This window comes from Lacerta agilis, chromosome 5, assembly GCF_009819535.1.
Source record: "Lacerta agilis isolate rLacAgi1 chromosome 5, rLacAgi1.pri, whole genome shotgun sequence".
Classification (NCBI taxonomy): Eukaryota; Metazoa; Chordata; class Lepidosauria; order Squamata; family Lacertidae; genus Lacerta; species Lacerta agilis.
This window is the reverse complement of record NC_046316.1, coordinates 25,276,034-25,299,386: the sequence shown is the minus strand read 5'-3', so window position 1 is coordinate 25,299,386 and position 23,353 is coordinate 25,276,034. Positions and strand designations below refer to the sequence as shown.

Here is a 23,353-nt window from a genome sequence, read left to right as displayed (position 1 = left end):
CTGAAGCACACTTCAGATGTAATTTGACCCAAAGTGCACAGAGAGATAGAATAGCATCAGTTGCCTCTCTTGGTCCGAGTCCATTCCTACCTCCTCAAGTGTGAGCAGCAAGCATTTCCTTCCATGGAAACAAAGCGTTGTGGCAAGTTTCACCCCCCGCTTCATATCCTTATTTATTTATTTTGTTTAAAAGAGAACCAGAGTGATGTAATTGTTAAAGGGTAAGACATGGACCCGTGAGACCAGGGTCCACATTCCCATTCAGCCATGAAGCTCACTGGCGGATTGGGGGCCGGTCACCAGCTCCCAGCATAACCTACCCCATAAGGTTGCTGTGAAGATAAATAAGGAAAGAGGGAGTGCCATGTTCTCCACTTTGGGTTCATTGGGGGAAAAGTGGGATATGAATGTAATAAATAAGTAAGAGTGTTTCTGAACCACAGTGGGTTGTATTCAATATAGTGTTGAGGTGAATGCTTTGTTATTACAAGGATTTCTCCTGCTGCAACAGAATGTTCTCCCCCTCTCCTCCCCATACTCCCCTAAATTGTTTCTAGGTTTCCCCCGAACCCTCTCGAGCAGATTTGTGGCTGGTGCAGGGCACACTTGGGGAGAGAAGAGAGGGGGAAATCCCCTTGCGCTGGTGCAGAAAGTTAGTTGTCTTTAATATTAAAAAATTCCAAGAGGTGTACAAAAATACAACATGAAAACAATAACATATTTATAATAAAACAAATGTACAACTTAAACCCAGTAAAACAGCATTTTAATTATGCATTAAATTATTATTTTTTAAAAACAACAACAACAACATCAATGTACTGCTGTATTCTGTGTCCTCCAAGGAGCCGGTTCTCATGCAGTGCAAGGCCCTGCAGTAGGAAAGAGTGGCAGAAAAGTATTCTGCATCTCACCCTTTGGATTTTAGCCCTCAGTTTTAGGGGTTTGCTTTGTTTTTTGTTTTGTTTTTAATCTTCAGAGAAACCACTTTAATGAAAACTAAGAAAATGGATTGCATTAGGTTTGATGAAGAGACAGGTTGCCTGTACCTGTTTTAATTATGAAAAAGGTGTGTTGGCCCAGGGACATATTTAATATGAAGGGGGAGATAGATGGTGGCTAAGGCTGGCATTAGCATGCAGTTCTCTTCTGTACCTGCCATGCCTACTGTGAAGCATTTTTCAAAGTGTGTGTAGAACGTCAAAGACAAATTTCTACCAGGTGGATACGCTAAGTATGTGTCTCTGTAAGGATGCCCCCCCCAAATAATCTCTTAAATCTTCTGGTTTGATGTTTTGCTGCAAAGAACCATATTATATTGCTTTCAGCAGCACTGGTGCATTGTATTTTGTTTAAGGGGCTTCCGTGACAGTGGAATGATTTCAAAGAGTGAAATGCTAAACTGGCAAAAACAAAGGATGCTATTCTATTAGTTAATGCTTGTATAACTTTGAATTATTTATATACTAAGATGAAAAAATAATGTTTATTTACATGGTGCAGGATTGCTGTGTAAGAGCACAATTTATCCCTTAATTAGGGATTTTTGTTTTCGTTATTTAATTGACTCCTTATAGAGAGGACACAAACCAAGTAGAGTTTGGATTTTACATTGACCTCAAAACTGCCTGCCATGAGGCTGAGATGCAAAACTGTCTGGCAATGTAAGGCAGAGGGAATGGGGAAAGCATGGCAATTTGTATCCCTTTATGCCATATGGTCAACTTACACCTCTCTTTGTGCAGGGGCTGTATACCCCTGAATCCTGTTCGGGTCAGACACTGGACGGGTCTTGCCTTTGTGTCTTAGGAATGTTCCAGGGGCACCTGGAAAAGAATATGCTGGGACAAACACATGCATTGCAGGGGGTTGGACTAGATGACCCTTGGAATCCCTTCCAACTCTGAAATTTTTATGATTTTGGGATTCTAACTGGCATTGCAAACACATCAGGCAGCACTGTGACAGTGGGGCAACCTGTGCTGAAGCTGAAGGCTCATAATATCTGGGGCATCATGTTTTTTCTGATCACCTGAAGCTTTCCAGGTTGTTTCACAAACTGTGCTCAGCATTGGCTCAGGTTGGCATCCTATCATATCTGGGGTAGTACCAACATTCCTGTGTACAAACATTTAAACTGATTGCTTTGATAGAAGAAATGACCATCTATAGAGAAAAAAATGAACTTGTTACCTTTTGCAAGGTGGAATATAGAATTTATGAGAGAGAGAATGATGTAGCAATATTGTTTAATTGTACAATAAAATTTGAACTAAAATAATACATATATTCCACGTTACTTATACTAAGAAACATTTGAATAATGACTTACATTTTACTCAGGTGTTCTTTTTCAAAAAAGAAAGGAAGAAAAATAAATAAAACCAACCTGGTTTTTGACAAAAAGTATTTTAGCTGCCTTCAAATCTCAGGCTTTCCTAACACTTGGAGTACCTCCTTTTATATATTCAGGGCCATATGAGATTTCTTTTTGTGTTATATATTTGTTTAATAATGCGAATCATAAATGCCTGTGTAATGCAGAATATAGTTTAGTAGCTTTTAATTTTTGACCATTTTTCTTTATTATTTGTTCTGTTTGTCAAAGGCAGCTTTAGTATGAAAAAAAACCCTCTATTAGAAATGCAAGATTTACCTTCAAACCTAATAGCTTTTTGAAACTGATTTAGATTTCTGTGTTTTAATGAACCGTTAACTTGAAAAGTATCTGAATAATGGATATTCCCTGAAAGAATATGTCTTTGTTTTGAGGACTGATGCCTTGGTATATTTTAAAGCTGGAAGCAATTTAATGCAATGAAAATTCAGGGAGCCTTCCTTACTCAACAAGAAAACAATTCTACATAGAATTTCAAAAAAGATGTGGAAATGTTTGATTTAGCTGTTGCATTTAACTTTCCACCTTTGCTTAGGTCATGCCTCATGTTGGCACGTAATGTGTCTATGTCATATGATGTCAGGGAACTGTGCTCGGCTCAGCGCAGGGTGGTGGAAGGGCTCTTGGGATGCTACAGAGAGTCCCAGCCCCACCTGACCAGCAGCACCTCCTCTTCCAGTGGAGGAAGCAGTGATGTCTCTAGTGGGGAGGGGCAGGCAGCTCAGAGGCTTGAGAGCAGAGGCTCTGGGGATGTTGGAGAGACCCTGCACTCCCCTTGCTCAGCGAGGAGGGAGACATGCCATTTCCGTCGCCCCAAGTGCGCAGAGGGGTGAAACGCAAGGAGCGGAGGCGGAGATTTCGGATACCGAAACTCTTATGTTGGGGTCCCAGCCGGAAGGGGCCACTCCCGGATTCTGCTAGCGACTGATACGGTCATGTTTTTCAGCACTCTGCATTGTAAATAGTTTGCACAATAAAACTGTTAAAAGACAGTTCGGACTCATGCCTGCTTACTCGTGAGCAACCCAGCGCGGACCTGACATATGATTTATGAATTGAAAATACAGTACCCTACCCCCCCTTTAAAATTGGACTTATAAAACAAGGATGGTTTCCAGTATGATCCCAGTCTTTATTTATCACTTCTCTTAAAATTATTAGGTATTATTTTATTCTTTAAAAGATAGCCATTACAGGTACCCTGACCTAATTAAAATTTTGTAATTATTATTATCTGTGCCTGCTCTACAGGTAGTATCTGGTGCTCAGAGGCTCCGTTGGCACCAAACAGACTATTCATCTTCTCAAAATTATTTAAATAATTGACTCTTCCACATACAAATAAAAACCACAAGTGTTTTCTTGCAGTCAGTTTGAGGATTTGAAGGTGAGACAGAAAGCAGGTGGGCAAGTTAGCAGATGGGCAGCCTGAAAGCCTAATCTGTGCATGAACAACAGGTTTCTTAGGTTAAGCTGTATAGGACAAGGCAGAATGGTTTGGGCCCCTTTTGTCACCTGACTGCTGCTGAACTGGTATCTGCAACACCCCTTTCTGGCCATGCACGATGGTGGCACTGCAGAAGATGAGCAGGTAAGCATCTCTGTCCTCTGACCATCTACCATGGTCGTGAGTGCAAATCATATGATGCTTGTGTCTGTCTTTTAGTCTTCCGTTTGAGACCCTCTGACACTGTTTCTTGTCTCACCATAACATAATTTAAAATCATCAGGAAAGTTAGCATATGCACAATATTTCTATGTGGTGTGAAAACTGAGACATCAGTGTTTGTGTTGTAGAGCCTGGAAAATTGAAATGTAGTTAAATACTTTTCTGCCTGATTTTAGGATATCTTACAAAGAAAATTGTGCATTTTCTTTTCCTGTAGGTTATCAACGCTGCTTTAGCTCTTGCGGCCAAACCCAAAAGCCAGGTGGTGAGAAACAACATGGAAATGTATAAAAACACATGGGAGAACCACATACATGTGCTCACTGAAGCTGTGGATGACATTACAAGCATTGATGACTTTCTTGCTGTATCAGGTGTGCTGCTTTTGATTTCATCTTTTCCCGTTGTGATACCTTTCCCTCTCCCTCTCGTTTTTTTTTTAAATGATTATCTGAGAAACGACACAATCCCTTAGGAAGCTGCATTATATCATCCAGCCTCCAGTATCTAGCCAGGTGTGAAATTAGTGTGAGGGAAAGTGAATATGAAGACAGAGGAATGCAATTGCTGCCAGGCCCTGTAGGAGTTTGCAAAAGACAGCAGAGGCTTGTTGCTCCCTTCACCTCATCCTCTGCTACAGCAAAAACACTGTATAGCTTGAAGTGTGCAACCCACCAGTGAGATAGCCTTCAATGGAAATTAGTAGCATTTCTAGGCAGGCTTTGAAAGGTTCACATTTTACTCCTACTAAGATAAAAAGCTAATTAGTGGACCCAACTCACACTTGGGTTTTCAGGGGAAAGTAATTATAATTGTATGTGATTGAAAAGATGTTCTGAAATGCTTACTTGGCCATAAAGCACATCTAGCAGCAAAGGGGTGTAGCATGTTTCACAAACGTCAACAGAAACTGCTGAAATAATATCTAAGAACAGCAAGGTTGAGAAGAAACCATTAATATTCAGGACAAATTCAGGGAGTCAAGACACTCCAGCCAATTTGGGAATTAATGGCTGGGTTCACCCATGGCTTCCCATGTCAATTACACACTTCATGGTGCTCAGGAGCACCAAACCCCTGTGATTATGCGCTGTGAATTGAATCTTCAATGGGAACTTGGGCTCTGACACATAAATGCCCACATGAGATCCCATTTGTGGGATCTTTCACAGTCATAAAAAGATGTTGAATAGTATCATGTTTAAGGAGGGGTTGTGTGTCATGGTTGGGAAAGCAAACAGATACAAGTTGGTAGAAATATTTCAGTTCTCACTGAAGCCTTTTTAGAACCATTGCCATTTCTGACATCAGATTAAAAATGGCTTTGAATTTTGGACCTCTTTTTTTCCTTGTGGATTTGTTGTTTGTCCTTCAACACAGATTTGTCTAAGAAAAAAAGCTGTTTGTATAATCTGAGCTGGCTTCTAATTATCAGGTGTGGTAGGCTTGTGTAGCTGTCAGATGTTGTGGTTTTTTTTAGCGGAAGCTCTGTGCATGAAGTCTGGTATATGCTCTAGAGAGGATTGCTATATTTGAATGCCAGAAAAATTTTCCCTTGCCCTATATGTCAATGACTAGTAGCCCTGGGAATGTCCCCTATTCCTCTGAAGTGTGTACCATGATTTGGTTCTTTAGCTATTTCTGTGCTTTTGACCATATTCCTTATCACTATTTTATTCTATTCTATCTGTCTGTCTGTCTAGCTAATGGGCTAATATGATTGTTTTGAGTATCTTGCTTACTTTGTCTAGCATCTTAAACTTTATCAGATCTTAACCTTTCTGGAGCATTGTTGGAAATTTCCTGTTAAAGACAATTGTGGGTTATATGACATTTGCACCCCACTTATATCAGTTGGTCCTTCAGCTATTTTAATTGCTGATAAACTGATCTGTATCAGAAATGGACATGTTTTCCAAAAGGTACAAAGGATTTGGCAGCTGCATAAAAAGGCACCCTGCTAATGTTGAGATCATTCTCCTGTAGAACATTGGTGATCCATGTCACAATTGCCCCACTCTTCTCGTTGTCACTGTAAAAATCAAGAAAGCCAGGCTTAATTGCCTCCATCACATCACAGAAAAGTAACACATTACTTGGAAGCATTTTTTTTGTCCTAGTTCCTAAGCAAAAGTTTTAGCAGTTTTTGTGCCCTAATATTTTCTGTTATGCTGGTTGCTTTTGTTTGTCTTCAATAATTTTTATTTATTTATCTTTTTTGCCATTTCTGAATCAGACAATATTCTCAGAAGTATTTTGCTTGTACAGTATGGGCTTGCATATTTTAAATGGTGGAAAATATTTTGGTGAATATGCCCTGTTTCAGCTATTGTTGCCAGATTTTCTTGGGATGAGCATTATTTTCTGTTTTTACCCCCTAATTCCTTGTGTTTTAAGTTTTCTGCATAGTCTATCACTGCTTTTCTTCCCTCATATTTAACTAGAAACCCTTGGTGGCATTCTGTTGTAACTGTGTTGACTTTGGGAAGCCAGTTTTTGAACAAGTCTTCCTTGTACCATTCATCATTAAACCCAATAAAATACTGTGGGGGTTTTTTTAACTGTTTGACTGCTTGAATATCCTTCACCATCCCCACCATCAGTCACAGACAGATTTGAGAGGGGTTGAAAATTTAAAAAGAAAAGAAATCTATGACCAGTATGGTGCAGAGAGGCCTGCCATTTGTGCCATAGGTAAAGGTAAAGGGACCCCTGACCGTTAGGTCCAGTCGCAAACCAGAGCAGCACACAGAAACGCCGTTTACCTTCCCGCCGGAGCAGTACCTATTTATCTACTTGCACTTTGACGTGCTTTCGAACTGCTAGGTTGGCAGGAGCAGGGACCGAGCAACGGGAGTTCACCACGTTGCGGGGATTCAAACCGCCGACCTTCTGATTGTGCCATACTTTGCTGCGAAAACAGATACAGGGAACTGCTCTTGGGCTTGAAATCATTCTAGCGTAGCTGTCTAACACTCCTTTTCACACCAGCTTAGAGTATTCACCATTGTTTTTAATGTTATGAACCGTGAGGGGAGACACTCCTCCCTTCTAAACTCAATCTAGAATTTAGTTAATATCTGGGATAGGAAGGGGGAAAATAAAAGCTGCAGGACTGTGCCAGACAACAAATGCTTGGGTTAGCTTATGCAAATCAGCCTAGCTCGGCTAGCTAAGTGCAGAGACATTGAAGGTAAAGGTAAAGGACCCCTGGACGATTAAATCCAGTGAAATACGACTGTGGGGTGCGGAGCTCATCTCGCTTCAGGTGAGGGAGCCAGTGTTTGTCCACAGACAGCTTTCCGGGTCATATGGCCAGCATGACCAAACCGCTTCTGGTGCAGTGGAGACATTGAGTGACAATGGGGAACCATTAAGAGCCATTGGCAGTGCAAAGAACTGTCCACCTCCACACACCCCTCACATTCTGGATTAGAGGTATACTAGTGTCAGAAGGGAAATAGACAGCTAAGTGATGGGCTGTAATGGAGTACAGATAAAGGGACATGACTGGCAACCATGAGAGAAACAGAACGAGTTTTGTGGGACGTAGTTCCTCAATGCCAGATCTTGCTTGTATATTTATACTGAGCACCCCTTTGCAGACGTGAAAGCTTTAAATACAAGCTAGGATGCTCTGGATTCTGTAAAGGGTATTGGATTCCACACTCTGTATGCTGATGCTGTGTGCGTGGCATTTTGGATTGCTAACATTTCTGCCAGTCATATGGGGCACCTGCAAGACTGGGGAAAAGAAGTAATTGCCACTTCATCCCCTTTAGCCTCTTCAGATACCTCTTGGGTCCCTATTAGTTTTCAAAGGCTATGCGCAACAGCACCTCTTGTATATTGAACTGACATTAGATTTGTAGAGATAAATGGGTCATAAAGCCACCTTTGTGTCTCCTATTCCTTGAATATTATTTACCAGCAGCAAAAAAGAGGCCTTTATATGGAGTCTGGCTTTATGGTTTTATCTATAGTTATCTAGCATTCAGTTGAAACTGGTTGAACAATAAATAAATGTTTAATTAAAAGAGTTTACCAGCAATGGTGTGTGTGTGTGTGTGTGTGTGTGTGTGTGTGTGTACAGCCTGCACACACACTTATGCTATGGTATATTTTGAAGTGCTTCCTAAATTGAACAAATATACTGTGCCAAATTCACATTTTTTAAGAGAGATATGCATATTAGTCTTGGGAAATGTATTCTAAAATAGTGTTCACTAAAAATGTATTCAGTGTAAATTCACTCTATCAGTCACATTCAGTGGTGGTTTTCTGCAGTCTTTCTTCAGCAATTAAGGAGTGGATGCTAACTGGCTCTCTTATTCATCTTGTATTGAGTCTGATTCTGCTTTATCTTATCAAAGAATAGCTCAACCTTTTAATGGTATTTCTGTGGAAAGCCCTCTCATTTTAGTGAGCAGCTGTGATGTTTCGTTAACTGTTAGTTAATCACGTGTGTGCTCACCCTGCTCTGAGCTAATTGTGATGAAATGCAACTAAAAATTATCCAAATTGTCTCAAGGCACCCAGTAACTTGACTTGTGTGAAGCAACAAATGTGGTTCTGGGTAACACAAATTTATGGGGCCTAGGAAGAGCACGAATATATGCTGGTTTGGCTAAAAATTCCACACCATTTGACACACCATGTGACTTGCTTCTTCCTGCTGGACAACAGGAGGGAGCACCATTTTCAGTATACTCTAAGCAACCCCCTGCTAATAGTGAACTCAAGTGGCAGAGTCAAACTAGATCAACTGAGAAACAAGGGGGATGAACAGGAGTGATCTGCCCTTTGAAGTACAAGAAAATATTTCAAAAATAAGGACTCATCTCCCGCCTCCCAATGAAATAATTCAATGAGGACTGAGAATACTCAGTAGCCACTAAAAGTTGAGTGTTAGTAGGGAGGAACAGGGGCATACTCAGGTTCCCTTGTATGCTTTGCAAGGATCTGTATTGGTGCCTCCAAAGCCATGGAAGTCAACAACCAAACTGGCAGGCGAGATAGGGTTCACATCATAGAAGCATGTCTCACTGGCGCTGCTAGTTGGAGGAGGAAGGTTCGATTTTTCCAGGTGTTGCAAGCAGTGCCAGAGAGCCTAGTCGAACCTTGGTCTGTCCATCCTCAGTAGGGGCAAAGAGCAACCCGCCTTCCCCCTCTTCCCTTCACGGTTCTTTCACCCCTTCACTTCAGTGGGGTAAGTTGCCCAGAGCGGTGCTGTGCCAGCGCCTGCCAGCGCCACCTCCCAAGTTCCTTCTTTCTCCTCCTCCTCTCATGCTGCTGCTGCTGCTGCAGTGCAGGTAGTTAAGCTGCCTCATTATTACATGGCATATACAGAGAGAGGGGGTGGGTGGGTGGGAATGTGTCAGTGGCTGCTATTACTTCAAAGATGGCTGCACTGAAGACAAGCACTGCCTCCTCCTCCTGCTGCCTGGGGTGGGGAGCTGACAGGAGCAATGATCTATAGGGAAGCCCTGGCCTCTGGCCAGGTCACGGGCAGTTAAACCTGAAGGAGAGAGAGGGGGGTGGATTCAAACACCCCTTTTGCCCACACACGCATTGAGAAGCAGCACGATTTTCACACACCCCAAGCCTGCCTGCACCCTTGGCAGGGGCCAACCTCTCCAATGGCTTGGAAGGTCCCTGGTGAGGAATAGAAAATGGGGGGTTAGAATGGAAGAGAACATGGCTGTCTAGCTGCAACAAGAATGATCCTGTTAGGAAGTGAGTATACACTGAAACATTTTGTTTCAGGCCCCACCTTCTAAAGCTTACAGTATGTGGCCATCCATAAATTGTTGGATTCTAAATCCCATCAGGCTTGCTGACTGGAGCTGATGGAAGTCTGAGTTGGAGTCCAACAACACATGGGGGGCAACAGGTTCCCAACACTTGCTTTAGGTTATTTCCCTGCACTTGACCCCTGAAGAGAAGAGAAATAAACATAAGTGCACCTTGGTAGTGCTAATGTTGAACTTTTACTGTATACAACATTCTTTCCCCACTCAACACTATATTTGCATGCCTTGATAGGAAGATGTCCAAATACTATTGCACATCCATCCCAGTTAATGAAGCATCCTATTTTTGGTTTGCCTTTCATTTAAGAATTGGAGAGCATGGTTTGTGCTGAAATTATGAATAATTGCGTCACCAGAGACCTTTAACTGTTCCAGCTGAGTGTATTTATCCATTTTCTTCAAAATTCTTCTTGTCCAGAATCTCTCTACAAAAATTGGATATAACCAGCAGCAATGTTCACAGATTTTTTTTATCCTGGAAAAGGCTCCAGGTATCAATACAAAATAAGAACCTTAGAGCAAGTTTTAGTTTTGTTCTAAACAAGCCCCTATGGGAGCAAATTTTGAAAAGGCCTATTTTTCCAGTAGTTTAAGACAGTTTGGAGTTCTGTGCAGCTCCTGATCTCCATCTTGCCCACTCCTAATGTTTTTATAAAAGTTTAAGCCTTCTGCTGAAAGTACTTAATTAAAATACCCACTTTGTGTTCCTTTAAAACATCTGTTTTTGCTTGTCAGAGAGCTGTTTTGCACATATTGTGCAAAATATGCTTTTTGTATGTTCAAAATGTCCTCCCTTCAAGCCATACTTTGGCAATGGAACATACTTAAGGGCCTTTAATGACCAGTGGAGACTAACTGCTTGAATTTGTGATATACCATCTCTGCTTGGGTAGGGGCTGAAGGAAACAATTGTGCATTTTAAGTTTCTAGGTTTCGTTCTTGGCTAGCTTCCAAGCATTAGATTTGTGATTCCTTAAATTGTTTGTTATTGCTTTGGGGAGCTGATTGAGTTCTGAAGACAAGCCCTGTCTGTCTGGTTGTTGGTATGGTCCCCTCTGCTCAACATGTATATTTGTAAAAAACAGATACTAAAAAACAGTGTGAGTCTTTGCCTTAACAAGGGAACTGGCTCTATAAAATGCTGCCCTTGAAATATCCTATCACTTGAGGAAATGCAAAATGAAAAACAATCTGAACAGGTTAAAAGTCTCCTGTGACAAGTAATAAATAGTACGGCTCTGATGATTTGAAAGAAACATGTTGTGGGTGAGGACTTAATAATACAAAATGGGCCCTTACGCTAATAGTGATATTTATGCCCAGAGAGGGAATCAAGTGTTTCATTGTTATCTAGCACGTTTGTACATTTCCTCTGTAAACAACAGTCAGGAAATTTAACTAGGTGAACCATTTGTCTGACACTGTAATGTTGCTTTTACGCTGTGATTCAACCTATAATTAAAATTAAACCTAATTTATGCTATGTAGTGTTTATCCACTAGGGCTGACATTGATGATTTTCCTACAGAGGTTCATTTTCTAAAAGGACTTAGAAAAATGCTTGATCTTCCTTTTGTTTTGTTTATTGTACCACCTTTTTTGACTTGTAAAATCATCATAATTAACAGATGGGAGCAAGGCCTAAGCATCTTTCATGGGTCATAGCAGTACAGATTTGTAAAACACGTCCCCTCCTCCATAGTATATGTACACCTCCATAGTATGTGCACACTTTTCCTTAACATACATGTTTTGTACACATTTTTTTATTAAAGAACTATATTTCAAAATTTGGAGGGCAGTGAATTTCTAAGATGGCTGCAGTTTGCATTTTGATTCAGTAATTGCAAATTCCAGAGGTTTGCATTAAAATGCTAAGCAATCCAAATTTCTTCCACATCCCTACTTGCTGTTGTTTTAACCTGTGCTTCCCCTTGGTCACATTTGCTGGTCCACTAATAATATTTTTCATGGAGTTTGAAATATGTGCGAGCACCTTCCATGGATAAAGCTCTTGAGAGCTTTGCATAGTTGTAACATTTGGCCATGATTTCTTGGTGCAAGCAGCTTCAGGTTTAATCTACCAATTGCTTCCCCTGTCATTTCCACCATTTGAACTACCTCAAGATCCTTTCTCCTTGACTTCCCTCCAGTGACAGCTGCTGTTTTCTTTTTGCTGCTTCCTGCCATCATTCTGGGCAAATGCACTTTGTTAGAGTCACTGCAAGTAGGAATGCCTTTACAAACAATTCTCCCTAATATTCTAGTTAATTATTAGGCCTTTTTTACTTTCAAAGTCAGCAGCAATAAGGCTAAATGGAGTGGCACCACCAGCACCACATTCAAAGCCCCAGTGGTCATACTGGACAGGTCGGAAGATGAAATGCAGGATATGCCTTTTGCTGTGCTAGCTCCTAGATTGGGGTAAAGAAGAGGCCTGGCGTGGGCACTTGGCTGCCATGTGTTGGCAGCAGAGTTCACATAGGAACCAGACGACAGCTTTGTCCTGCTCCCTCCTCACCCTGTTTTGTGAGTTTCTGCCAGCAGTAGCTTCCTCCTTGTGAATGGGCATATTGGGGCTCTCCTTGCCAGCAAGTCTTCCCAGCCAGTGGTGGAGTTCCCCCATTGGCAAAGACTGGCCGAGCTGAGCCATTCAATCCAAACTCCTTCCAGCATGGTGTATAGGGATGAGTTTGTGGGTGGATTGCTGTGCTGCTTCCTGAAATGCCATAGATAGATAGGTAGGTAGGTAGGTAGGTAGGTAGGTAGGTAGAGATGCATGACACATGCACAACACAATAATTTGAGATCATACAATCTCTTTTTGCAAATCACTCAAGCTGGATATTGTGGGAATGTTTAGGAGTGTGGATGAGGATATATTGATTAAGATATCCTATCCCAGCTTGGGTTAACAAGCTCCAAACTTAGCAGAGTTGCATTTCCTTTCTAAAGCACAGCAGGAACGGTTGCACTAGCTTGCTAAAGCCTCGGAATAACATATATATTCCTGGTACCGGTATATTCCCCTTCTTCCCTCTTAAAAGTAAAGACACAACACAGTGTTCTTTAAAACATATAAAAAGAGTTTACTTACAATCATCCTGAGTTACAGTACAGTTTCAGAAGGCAGGCTAGCTTAGATAAATGTATTTACATGTGTGTGAAGCTATCTCCATAAGGGAACAGGCTTCACTAGGTCTCTCTTGGCTGCAAGCCAAGAGAGCATTCTGTCCTAACATATAGCTTCTTGAAAAGACGAATGCAAAAGAGAGAGATGGCGTCTGGTCTCAAGAGTTTTGTATACAGGTGAGACCACACCCACCTCTAGTTACTCAGGAAGCTATCTTAGTCCAGGTAAACAGGAAGCATTGGCTGGAGGACTGAGATACACTTCATGTCCACTCTAGCAATGGTATGTTTTGACTGCTCTGTGTTTACATCCCATAGATATTATCATGTATCTGGATATTCAGTTTATCTGGGAATATTGAATACACATGTCTGTAGAAGAACCCCTCCTGCACAACAATAAGCATGGAGGGCTCTCTACAGTATCCCTGGATACGGAATGACTGACTAGGGCCTTCGAGTCAAATGGCTTATAAGAACATTTTTTAAAAAAATATTATTATTAATATTAAATTTATATACCACCTGCAGGTTTCAGGGCAGTTTACAGGATAAAATTGTAGAATATTAATTCCTTTAAAAGGGGAGGCTTATTAGGTACAACAACTAGGAACTGAACTCATTTTTAATAGGTCTAAACAAAATGATGAACATGATTTCTGAATGAGTCAAGGGTTTGTAAACTTTCCCCAATGCACAATATTTTATACTTATTTTATTCATTTGTTATATTTGTTTGACAATCAAATGTAATTAACAAAGGCTGCAGTCCTAACCCCCGCCTTCCCTAGAAGGAAGGCAGAGAGGGCCACTGATAGGTGGCTGGGACTGCCCACTTGTCAGTCACATAATATCATATGGCATCAGGTAACTTAAACTTCAGGGAAGAATTGTGAAAGTTTTCAGCATGAAGCTGAAGGTGGGAAAGAAAAAATCCCTGAAAATTAAAGAAATCTATATTGAAAATCTCCCACTCAGAATAAAGTCATTGAATGTTCTGAATGTGGCTGAGAGGGACAAAAAAGAAAAAGAAATGTCAAAAACTGTTTTGCATTAGTAGTTACATATTCATCTCAGCTGCTTTTAGCTATTACAAGTATAGAAATCTCACATTTATATTCCTGTCAAGTAAAAAAAAAGGGGGGTGCCTACAGGTGAGTGCTAATGTAACATCTTCCACTTAGGTAGCACACAAAAGCTTGTTAAAATCGCAGCTCAGCAGGCTCTGTTTGAAGCAAAACAAGTCTTGCTGCTGTTGGGTATGCTGTTGACAGGACCCATGGCTGTTTCTGCAGATTTTAAAAAAAATAAAAATGCACACCCCCTGGAAACCTTTTTATCTAGACACATCTAGCCCTCTATTTTACTAGTAAAAATACATCTTTCAAGTGCAGTCAGAAATATTCCAGGACCTTTTGATGGATACTGCAGGAATTCTCTGATTCCAGTCTCTTGCTAGAGTCACCTATGTTGACTCAACTATGTTCAGTCTGTCTGTTTGATCTCATCGCTCAAGCTGACACTCTGAGAGGGTGTAGAAGCAATGTGTAAAACAGTCATAAAAAATAATACACATGCATCAAATGGAAATTTACCCTAACTGAGTTATCTCTGGTTGTTAAAAGCTAGACCAAAACAAGAAGAGCTTACTGAAATTCTGGAAAATGCCCAAGCCCAGAGATTGGCAAGTTTCCCATGGAAAGATTTTCCACAATTGTGGTGGTCATCTTCCTTTAAAAAACAAAACAAAAAACAGCAGCACCCTGTCTCCTTGGATTGTTCTGTTACAAGTGACTTACACTGCTGGGATTCTTAAAATAGGAGCAAATTTGCTTTTTGCTGTTTTTTTAAAAACAAACAATAAAATAAAGCTTATGAAAAACTATCAGCTTGTCTAAGCCACCTGCCATCCTGAAAAAATATTAGTGTTTATCCCAATCTCCTTGAAAATCTCTGAAAAACACATGCACACATACACATACAAATGGTCCCACAAAAGGGTGACATTTTGCATCTTAGCATAACATCAGGCAGCGGAGAGGCATTGTACAACTTTGAATATTCCCCATGGGGAAACAAAGAAAAACAGCAGGTCATGCTTAGGGATACATTATACTCAAGCTAGTTTTATATACTGTATTGAAGGATTCTCCCTGCCCCTTGGAGGATTGCTGCTCAATTCTCCACCTCATACAATCCAGGAAACAAAATAAATCAGGATCTAAAGAATTGTAGAACTCATTGCACATCCCAAAGGAAACTCTAAACTTAATGTTTCCTGAAGGGAAACTGCTGATGTCACATTGCAGATGACTGAGGTTCAAAGAGCACTTTGTGAATGTTCAAAGGAAAAACCCAGCAATCCCATTTCTCACCCAGCCCTGTCTGTTGGTAGGAGGATGCATTCTACACCAGCTTAAAAGTTAAAGACAGGAAACTTCCTCCCCCGCTCCCCAAGTAAATGATGTATATAGCACAGAAGATTATGTGTGCACCATGCCATAATATGTTATCTCACGAATAGATCTGCTTTTTAAAAAAATGTTTCCTATTTCTTGTGATTTAATGGTGTAGATCTAATGATGACCAGTTAGTCATGCAAGAAATATTGTGAGGGCAGTTTTGAACCCACTCTATAACATGCAGGTTTCAATATTGCAATACCTCGCTATTTGCCAATATTGCCAAAACTCCAATCCTTAACAGGAGTTGTTCAGGAAATAATGATGTATGTCTGAACAACAAAATTTATTTTGCTTGTGTTGTAGAAGAAATACTATGACTGTAGAGAATGTCCCAACTGTAGAGAGCGGGAATGGTTGTGGGTTTTTTTTACATGAATGTTGCTATGAATCAGATGGTGCTGTGAAGAGGAAGAACAAATGATTCAGCATTCACCTTGATATTACTGCCAGCAGGGAAATGGCTGATGGTTCAGACTGACAGGCCAGTTTCAGGAAAATTATGTGTGCTTGCCCATTTATATCAAAAGGAAATGATATCCCAATGCAGGCAGAGTAAAAGGCTGAAATGTAGGCCATCTTACTAATCCTCTTTTGGGGAGTGCAGTAGTGTGTACCTTATAATTAAGGTGCACAGTAGACGGGTTTTTCAATCACTGTGAAAGTCAGTGGGCACAGGAGCTGAGACACGGCAGTCATAGGAGATGAGAATGAACCAATGCAGCTTGTCTCATCAAAAACTTTTTAAGATATAAGGACATATTGAGAGAGTGGTGAACGGAAAGAGACAAACAATTACCAGACTGCATTTTGGAGGGAACTTGGAAGGCATTTGCTGTAGATATAAAAGGATACATTGCACAGATGGTAAAGAGCTATTCTGTAGGTTCATTTGCACCCAGTGGGGAAAATGTAGGAGTTAAGGCGTAGATCTAATGATGAAGCAAATGAATCAGATTCTCTTCTGACATAAATTGGTGAAGCTTCAACAGAACTGTCAAAAATAAACCCGCAGTGCATTTGACCTAGTAACTTAAAAGGAGCACTGTAGGTGGAATGTTCAAATGCCATTAGGATATTGGGATCACAGCATTAGAAGTGAGGAGGGATTCTTTTAAGTAGAGAGTCTGAAAAATATATAATAAATATACAGAAAGTTTCAAAATACTTAACAGGGTATCGATATGGTGCTAAAGAATAGGCGAATGGGTAACATTCAGCTCCTTCTCTTTAAACTCTTCTCCTGCTTCTTTCTGAAGTTCTCTTTCTTTTCACTGTTAATTAAAACTACTAAACTTTCTCATCCTTTCCAACAAAAATGTGTGGCTCTGCTGGACCCCCCCTCTCTCTCTCTCTCTCTCTCACACACACACACACACACCTCAAGCAATGCAGATCTGAGCTGAAAGCAATGCCAGTTCATTTCAAGCATGCAGATGGAATATGTCCATTGTGCCATTTATTAGGAAGAGATGACAAATTCTTTCCTATATATTTAAGTTCAACACTACAACTAGGGGTTGAAATTAAGAAGCATTTCTTCCTTGCTACTAATAAAATTAAGGATTTGGATCTGTGACACTCAGTGAGTAGCTCAAGAGCAGGTAGGTAGGCTGATGCATTTTTTACAGTGTGAAGGATCGTCTTTTGGTAGGAAATAATATTTACTCATCACTTCTGAAGAGCATTTATTTTGCCCTCAGTACAAGGGTTTGAAGCACAATGGGTCCATTTACTTTCAGCAAAGTTTGTTGTGCCTTCCTAGCCACATTCTGACCAATTTGAGAGATGAAAGAAATAGAAATGTGTCTAGCAGTATTTCCCTTCTTCTATATATGTCAGGGCTAATCCAGTTATGTGAAGAAAATCCTAAAATTACACCTTGGAGACAGTTTTTGTCAAGCATCAGATTCATTCACAAAAAGCATTTTTAAAATGACTTTATATGAAGTCACCACAATTCATTTGTTTGTTTGTTTTTCTATCACTTGCTAGGGTTTTGATTCACATCTCTTGGCTCAACCCATATTCTAAAAGTTTTTGACAGAATGACAAATTGTGTCAAGACACATGAAGGGTGGTGAACACAGAATGCCAGCTTCCTGTTAATCATGGTTAGCAAATCAGGAGTTAGCCTTGGGAATATTTATTTAAGAGATTCCTATACCATCCCTCACCAAAAATGTCCACAGGGAAGTTTATGAAAATTAGGTAATGTAAAAACATTATTCATTATAAACAGAAATATTACAATAATGACGATAAAATACGTGATTAACAGCATCATAAAAATGGTAGCCTATAAGCCTCTTAGAAGGAGAGTTTTTACCTGGCATCTGAAAGAATATAAGTTTTGGGCAAGATACACTTCAGTGGTGTGTGTGTGTGTGTGTGTGTGTGTGATTCCATAGATGTGGAGCCGCCACCAAAAAGGCTCATTTACCCTCCAGCCCCTATTTATAACATATCCATCCCACTTCACTCTCATTCCTCAGATCTCAGAGATACGTGTTTAATGTACATTACATTCCCATGTTGTTTCCTTTCATCACTCTTAGCTGGCAGTTTGTGAGCCACTCAGTGCAGCATACCACCAAGGAAGGAGAGTCACCTACCTTCTGAGGGAGTCTGTCAAACAGCTTTTAATATCAGAAAGTTCTTTCTGATATTTAGTTGGAGTCTCCTGTATTGCAACTTGAAGCCATTGGTTTGTGTCCTACCCTCTGGAGCAGGAAAAAACAAGCTTGCTCTATCTTCCATGTGACAGCCCTTTAGATAGTTTAAGATGGCTATCACTTCTCCTCTCAGTCTCCTCTTTTCCAGGGTAAAGATACCCAGCTCCTTCAAGTTGCTCCAAAGTTCCTCCCACGTTTCCTGAGCAACTGATTCTCCCAATTCTTTTCCTCGCATTTCTTTTACTCCATCTCATGTTCCTGTAGGTAATTGATAAATTGTTTTATATATTGTTGATACCAGCTCCTCTATTATTTGGGGAATGTGAATCTATTATTAATCCCAACTCTGTTAGTCTTATCCTGCCCTCAGCTTTTACCAATGCATTAGAGTCTTTGATAAATAAGGTGCCGATTGTGTGGAATTTCCCTTAATTGCTCCTTTACTAGATTGCCTGTTTTCCATGCACAGATTTTATATAGAGGCCATTGCTGTCTGTCGTTTTTACATTCCTGAATAATTCATTGCTGTTTTTTACCATGTGGAATCCCAAAATAGCTACCTGGCCACTGTGTCCTCGATTATAATATATTGTTGAAATGGTAATCCTGCTCAATAAAAAAGGAGCCACAAGTTCAGGCATTTGGTATATACTTGGCTGAGAATCAGGATGGATGGCTTTGGCTCTGTTTCATCCATGTCTATGTTGCACATGACCAGTATTAAGTCAGTTTTGTCCAGACTAAAGTAGAACTTGCATTTTTTTTAAATTGTGCATAGTTCTTCTACTCGGAGAAGCTAGAAAGTGCACAGTGTGTGATGACATGAGGGTTCTCTCTCTCTCTCTCTCTCTCTCTCTCTCTCTCTCTCTCTCTCTCTCTCTCTATCTCTTGTCTCTGTCTACAACCACACCCCAAGCCAACTCCGACCTCTCTCACTGCCAAACGAGCACAAGCAAACAACAGAGAACCTACATAAACAATGCTGACACCAAACCCTACTCATATCAAGTAAAAAAGAAACATAGTCACCCCACCCCACCTACCTCCCCGTCCCACCCACTTCTTCCCCCCTTTCTTTTCTAATGTCTCACCAACACAGACTTATAAAAATGTTATATGGAAAAATTCGAGACAATGTACTACCTTTGAAAATCTTCAATAAAAAAAATTAAATGAAAAATACTTTTTTTAGTGCTACCACATACCATTTATCACGGGGTATTTTCAGCCCTTTTGCAACGTGTGTAGCACCTGCCGACGTGGGGATTCAGGGCACAGTCCGACAATGGCTGCGCTCCTTTATCTCAGGTCGGGGACAGAGAGTGGTGCTAGGGAGGGAGTTGTCGCTGCGACACTCCTTGGTGTGTGGAGTTCCGCAGGGCACAATCCTTTCCCCGATGCTTTTTAATATCTTTATGCGCCCTCTTGCCCAGATTGTCCGGAGTTTCGGGCTGGGCTGTCATCAATATGCTGATGACACCCAGCTTTATCTGTTGATGGACGGCTGCCCTGACTCGGTCCCAGACACACTGGCCAGGTGCTTGGAGGCTGTGGCTGCATGGATGCGTGGGAGCCGGTTGAAGTTAAACCCTTCGAAGACAGAGGTCCTCTGGCTGGGTCGGGACGACATGGGGTTGGGAGGCCAACTCCCATTTCTTGCGGGGGCCCAACTAGTGCCAGCGCCTTCTGTCAAGAGTTTGGGCGTAACCTTTGATGCCTCTCTTTCTATGGAGGCACAGGTTGCAATCACATCAAAGGTGGCATTTTTCCATCTCCGCCGTATTAAGCAGTTGGCCCCCTACCTCTCTCGCCCTGATCTGGCCACAGTGATCCATGCGACGGTCACCTCCAGACTTGATTATTGTAACTCGCTCTACGCGGGGCTGCCCCTAAAGCTGACCCAGAAACTCCAGCGGGTGCAGAATGCCGCAGCGAGGCTCCTTACCGGGTCTTTGCCGCGGGACCACATTCATCCAGTGCTTTACCAGCTGCACTGGCTCCCGGTGGAATACAGGATCAGGTTTAAGGTGCAGGTTTTGACCTTTAAAGCCCTATGCGGTTTAGGACCCTTGTATTTAAGGGACCACCTCTCCTGGTATGTCCCATGTAGGACCTTAAGGTCCTCAAATAATAATCTTTTGGAGGTCCCGAGCAACAAAGACGTTAGGTTGGCCTCAACTAGGACCAGGGCCTTCTCAATATTGGCCCCGACTTGGTGGAACAGCCTATCACAAGAGACCAGGGCCCTGCGGGATTTGGCATCTTTCCGCAGGGCCTGCAAGACGGAGCTGTTCCACCTGGCCTTTGGGTTGGTTTCTGTTTAATATTTATGCTTCATCTTTTATTGGTGGGTTATTTTGAAATTGAGACCTGCAGTTTTAATTGAATTTTAAATTTGTATTTTAATCTGTTATTTTAAATTGATCGTTTTTATGTTTCTTGCTGTGATTTTAATTGATGTTAGCCGCCCTGAGCCCGGTTTTCTGGCTGGGAAGGGCGGGGTATAAATAATAATAATAATAATAATAATAATAATAATAATAATAATAATAATAATAATAATAATATTATTATTATTATTATTATTATTATTACTGTTGCACTTCCTAGCTTCTCTAAGCAGATAGATTCTGTTAAAGAAAATGAAAGCCCTCACTTGGACTATGCTCCAATATCCGTATTAAATCAGGCACTGCAGATCAGGTGCAAATTTTGTTTCCCTCAAATTTGTTCTCTGGCCTTAGCTGATGAGCCAGTGGGGCAAAGCTACCATCTGTGAGTACTTCTAAGCAAGAAACTCGCCTCAATATAATGATACCCATCACTCAGGCAGGTTCTTCACAGTTTGATCAGTTTGGCATGTTCAGTGCTCCACTCCTAGCTTATATGCTTGACCTTTTATAACATCCTAAGAGTTTCCAGTTCTACACCACACATAATTTGACTGATGCTAACAAGCTTAATATTATTTTTTGAAGGATAAAAGATGAACTTTGGGGCTTCATTTAGTAGAAGTAATTGGGAGTTCACAGGCAGCGTGTGACATTTATTTCCCTGGAACTTACCACAAATTGCTTTGGAGGAGAATTGTGCACACATGATAACTAACATGCATGTCTATGCTTTCCGGCTTTCCCACACTTTTTCCAGTGTATATCTCTCCCTTCTGTTTAACCTGCATTTTAATTTCCATACCATCTCACTGCTGGGTTTTATTTGAGTGATCAAAATTACACCTGAGCCAGTCTGATGTCAGTACTGTCTGTTTAAGAAACAGAAGAAACAGGTGCCAGTGTTTTGTTCTTAATTGCCCGAAGTGTGGGCGTTACTCTGTGTATATAAGGCTCTGTTGGGAAGCAGTTTCTTGTTGGGAGTTTTGAGAGGTTTGGGGAGGGTTGGAGGTTGGAAGTGGGAGTGGGAGTTCTTTGATAAAGCGTATTTGGAATTAGTTTAAAAACAGGCTCTGAGAGAAGGCTAGCAGCTAATAGGGAGTTCTATGTTTGCTTAAAATTAAGGTCTAGATTTGTTGTTGTTGTTGTTGATGTTCAGTCGTTCAGTTGTGTCCGACTCTTCGTGACCCCATGGACCAGAGCACACCAGGCTCCTCTATCCTCCACTGCCTCCCGCAGTTTGGCTAAACTCATGCCAATTGCTTTGAGAACACTGTCCAACCATCTCATCCTCTGTCGTCCCCTTCTCCTTTTGCCCTCCATCTTTCCCAACGTCAGGGTCTTTTCCAGGGAGTCTTCTCTTCTCATTAGGTGGCCAAGTATTGGAGCCTCAACTTCAGGATCTGCCCTTCCAGTGAGCACTCAGGGCTGATTTCTTTAAGGATGGATAAGTTTGATCTTTTTGCAGTCCATGGGACTCTCAAAAGTCTCCTCCAGCACCATAATTCAAAAGCATCAATTCTTTGGCGATCAGCCTTCTTTATGGTCCAGCTCTCACTTCCATACATTACTACTGGGGAAACCATAGCTTTAACTATACGGACCTTTGTCGGCAAGGTGATGTCTCTGCTTTTTAAGATGCTGTCTAGGTTTGTCATTGCTTTCCTCCCAAGAAGCAGGCGTCTTCTAATTTCGTGACTGCTGTCACCATCTGCAGTGATCATGGAGTCCAAGAAAGTGAAATCTCTCACTGCCTCCATTTCTTCCCCTTCTATTTGCCAGGAGGTGATGGGACCAGTGGCCATGATCTTAGTTTTTTTGATGTTGAACTTCAGACCATATTTTTCGTTCTCCTCTTTCACCCTCATTAAAAGGTTATTTAATTCCTCCTCACTTTCTGCCATCAAGGTTGTGTCATCAGCATATCTGAGGTTGTTGATATTTCGTCTGGCAATCTTAATTCCGGTTTGGGATTCATCCAGTCCAGCCTTTCGCATGATGAATTCTGCATATAAGTTAAATAAGCAGGGAGACAATATACAGCCTTGTCGTACTCCTTTCCCAATTTTGAACCAAATAGTTGTTCCATAACCAGTTCTAACTGTAGCTTCTTGTCCCACATAGAGATTTCTCAGGAGACAGATGAGGTGATCCGGCACTCCCATTTCTTTAAGAACTTGCCATAGTTTGCTGTGGTCGACACAGTCAAATGCCCTGCATGGCATAGCTCATAGCTTCCCTGAGTTAATCAAGCCCCTTCGCCACGACAAGGCAGTGATCCATGAAGGAGAAGGTCTAGATTAGAAAAGCCTTTTTCTTTTACTCCTGGTGGCCTGTTTCAGCCAAGTCAGTATCTGTTGCATTTCTTCTTCTTTTGACTCTGCAGGAAGCGTACTTCTATGGGCCACTGTTAACGGGTGTGAGTTTTTCTTTTGCACCTTTGTTCAGTACCCAGTTATTTTTCCATCACTAACCATAAGCTTCATAAAACGTGGTTTAATGTATTTCTGTACATACATTTATTATTGAAACAACAGCCAAATGCTTATGCATTTTTCCTTCTAAATTTATTCATTAAAGTCTCTTTCCCACCTTTACATAAATAAAGGTGGGGTGGGGTGGGGTGGGGTGGGGTGGGGTGGTTTGGGGTAGGGTAAGGTGTGTGAAGGGGAGGACAGGCTATGAGGCCCAGCCACTAAATGGGAAGTGACATAAACATTCAGTGTGCTCAGTAACGTTATTCTAGTTTTTCTTGTTGCTGGTGATTCTGAAAGCCATCCTACTTACCAGTACTCACCCCCATATTGTCCCATG

At 41.2% G+C, this 23,353-nt stretch overlaps 1 protein-coding gene across 1 annotated transcript in view; it reads left to right on the top strand.

The window, feature by feature from the left end:
* Nucleotides 1-23,353, top strand: part of CTNNA3 (catenin alpha 3) — a 577,780-nt gene that overhangs the window by 408,470 nt on the left and 145,957 nt on the right. Inside the window, 1 exon segment of the mRNA XM_033148941.1 lies at nt 4,285-4,441. Coding sequence (XP_033004832.1) covers nt 4,285-4,441 — 157 coding nt within the window.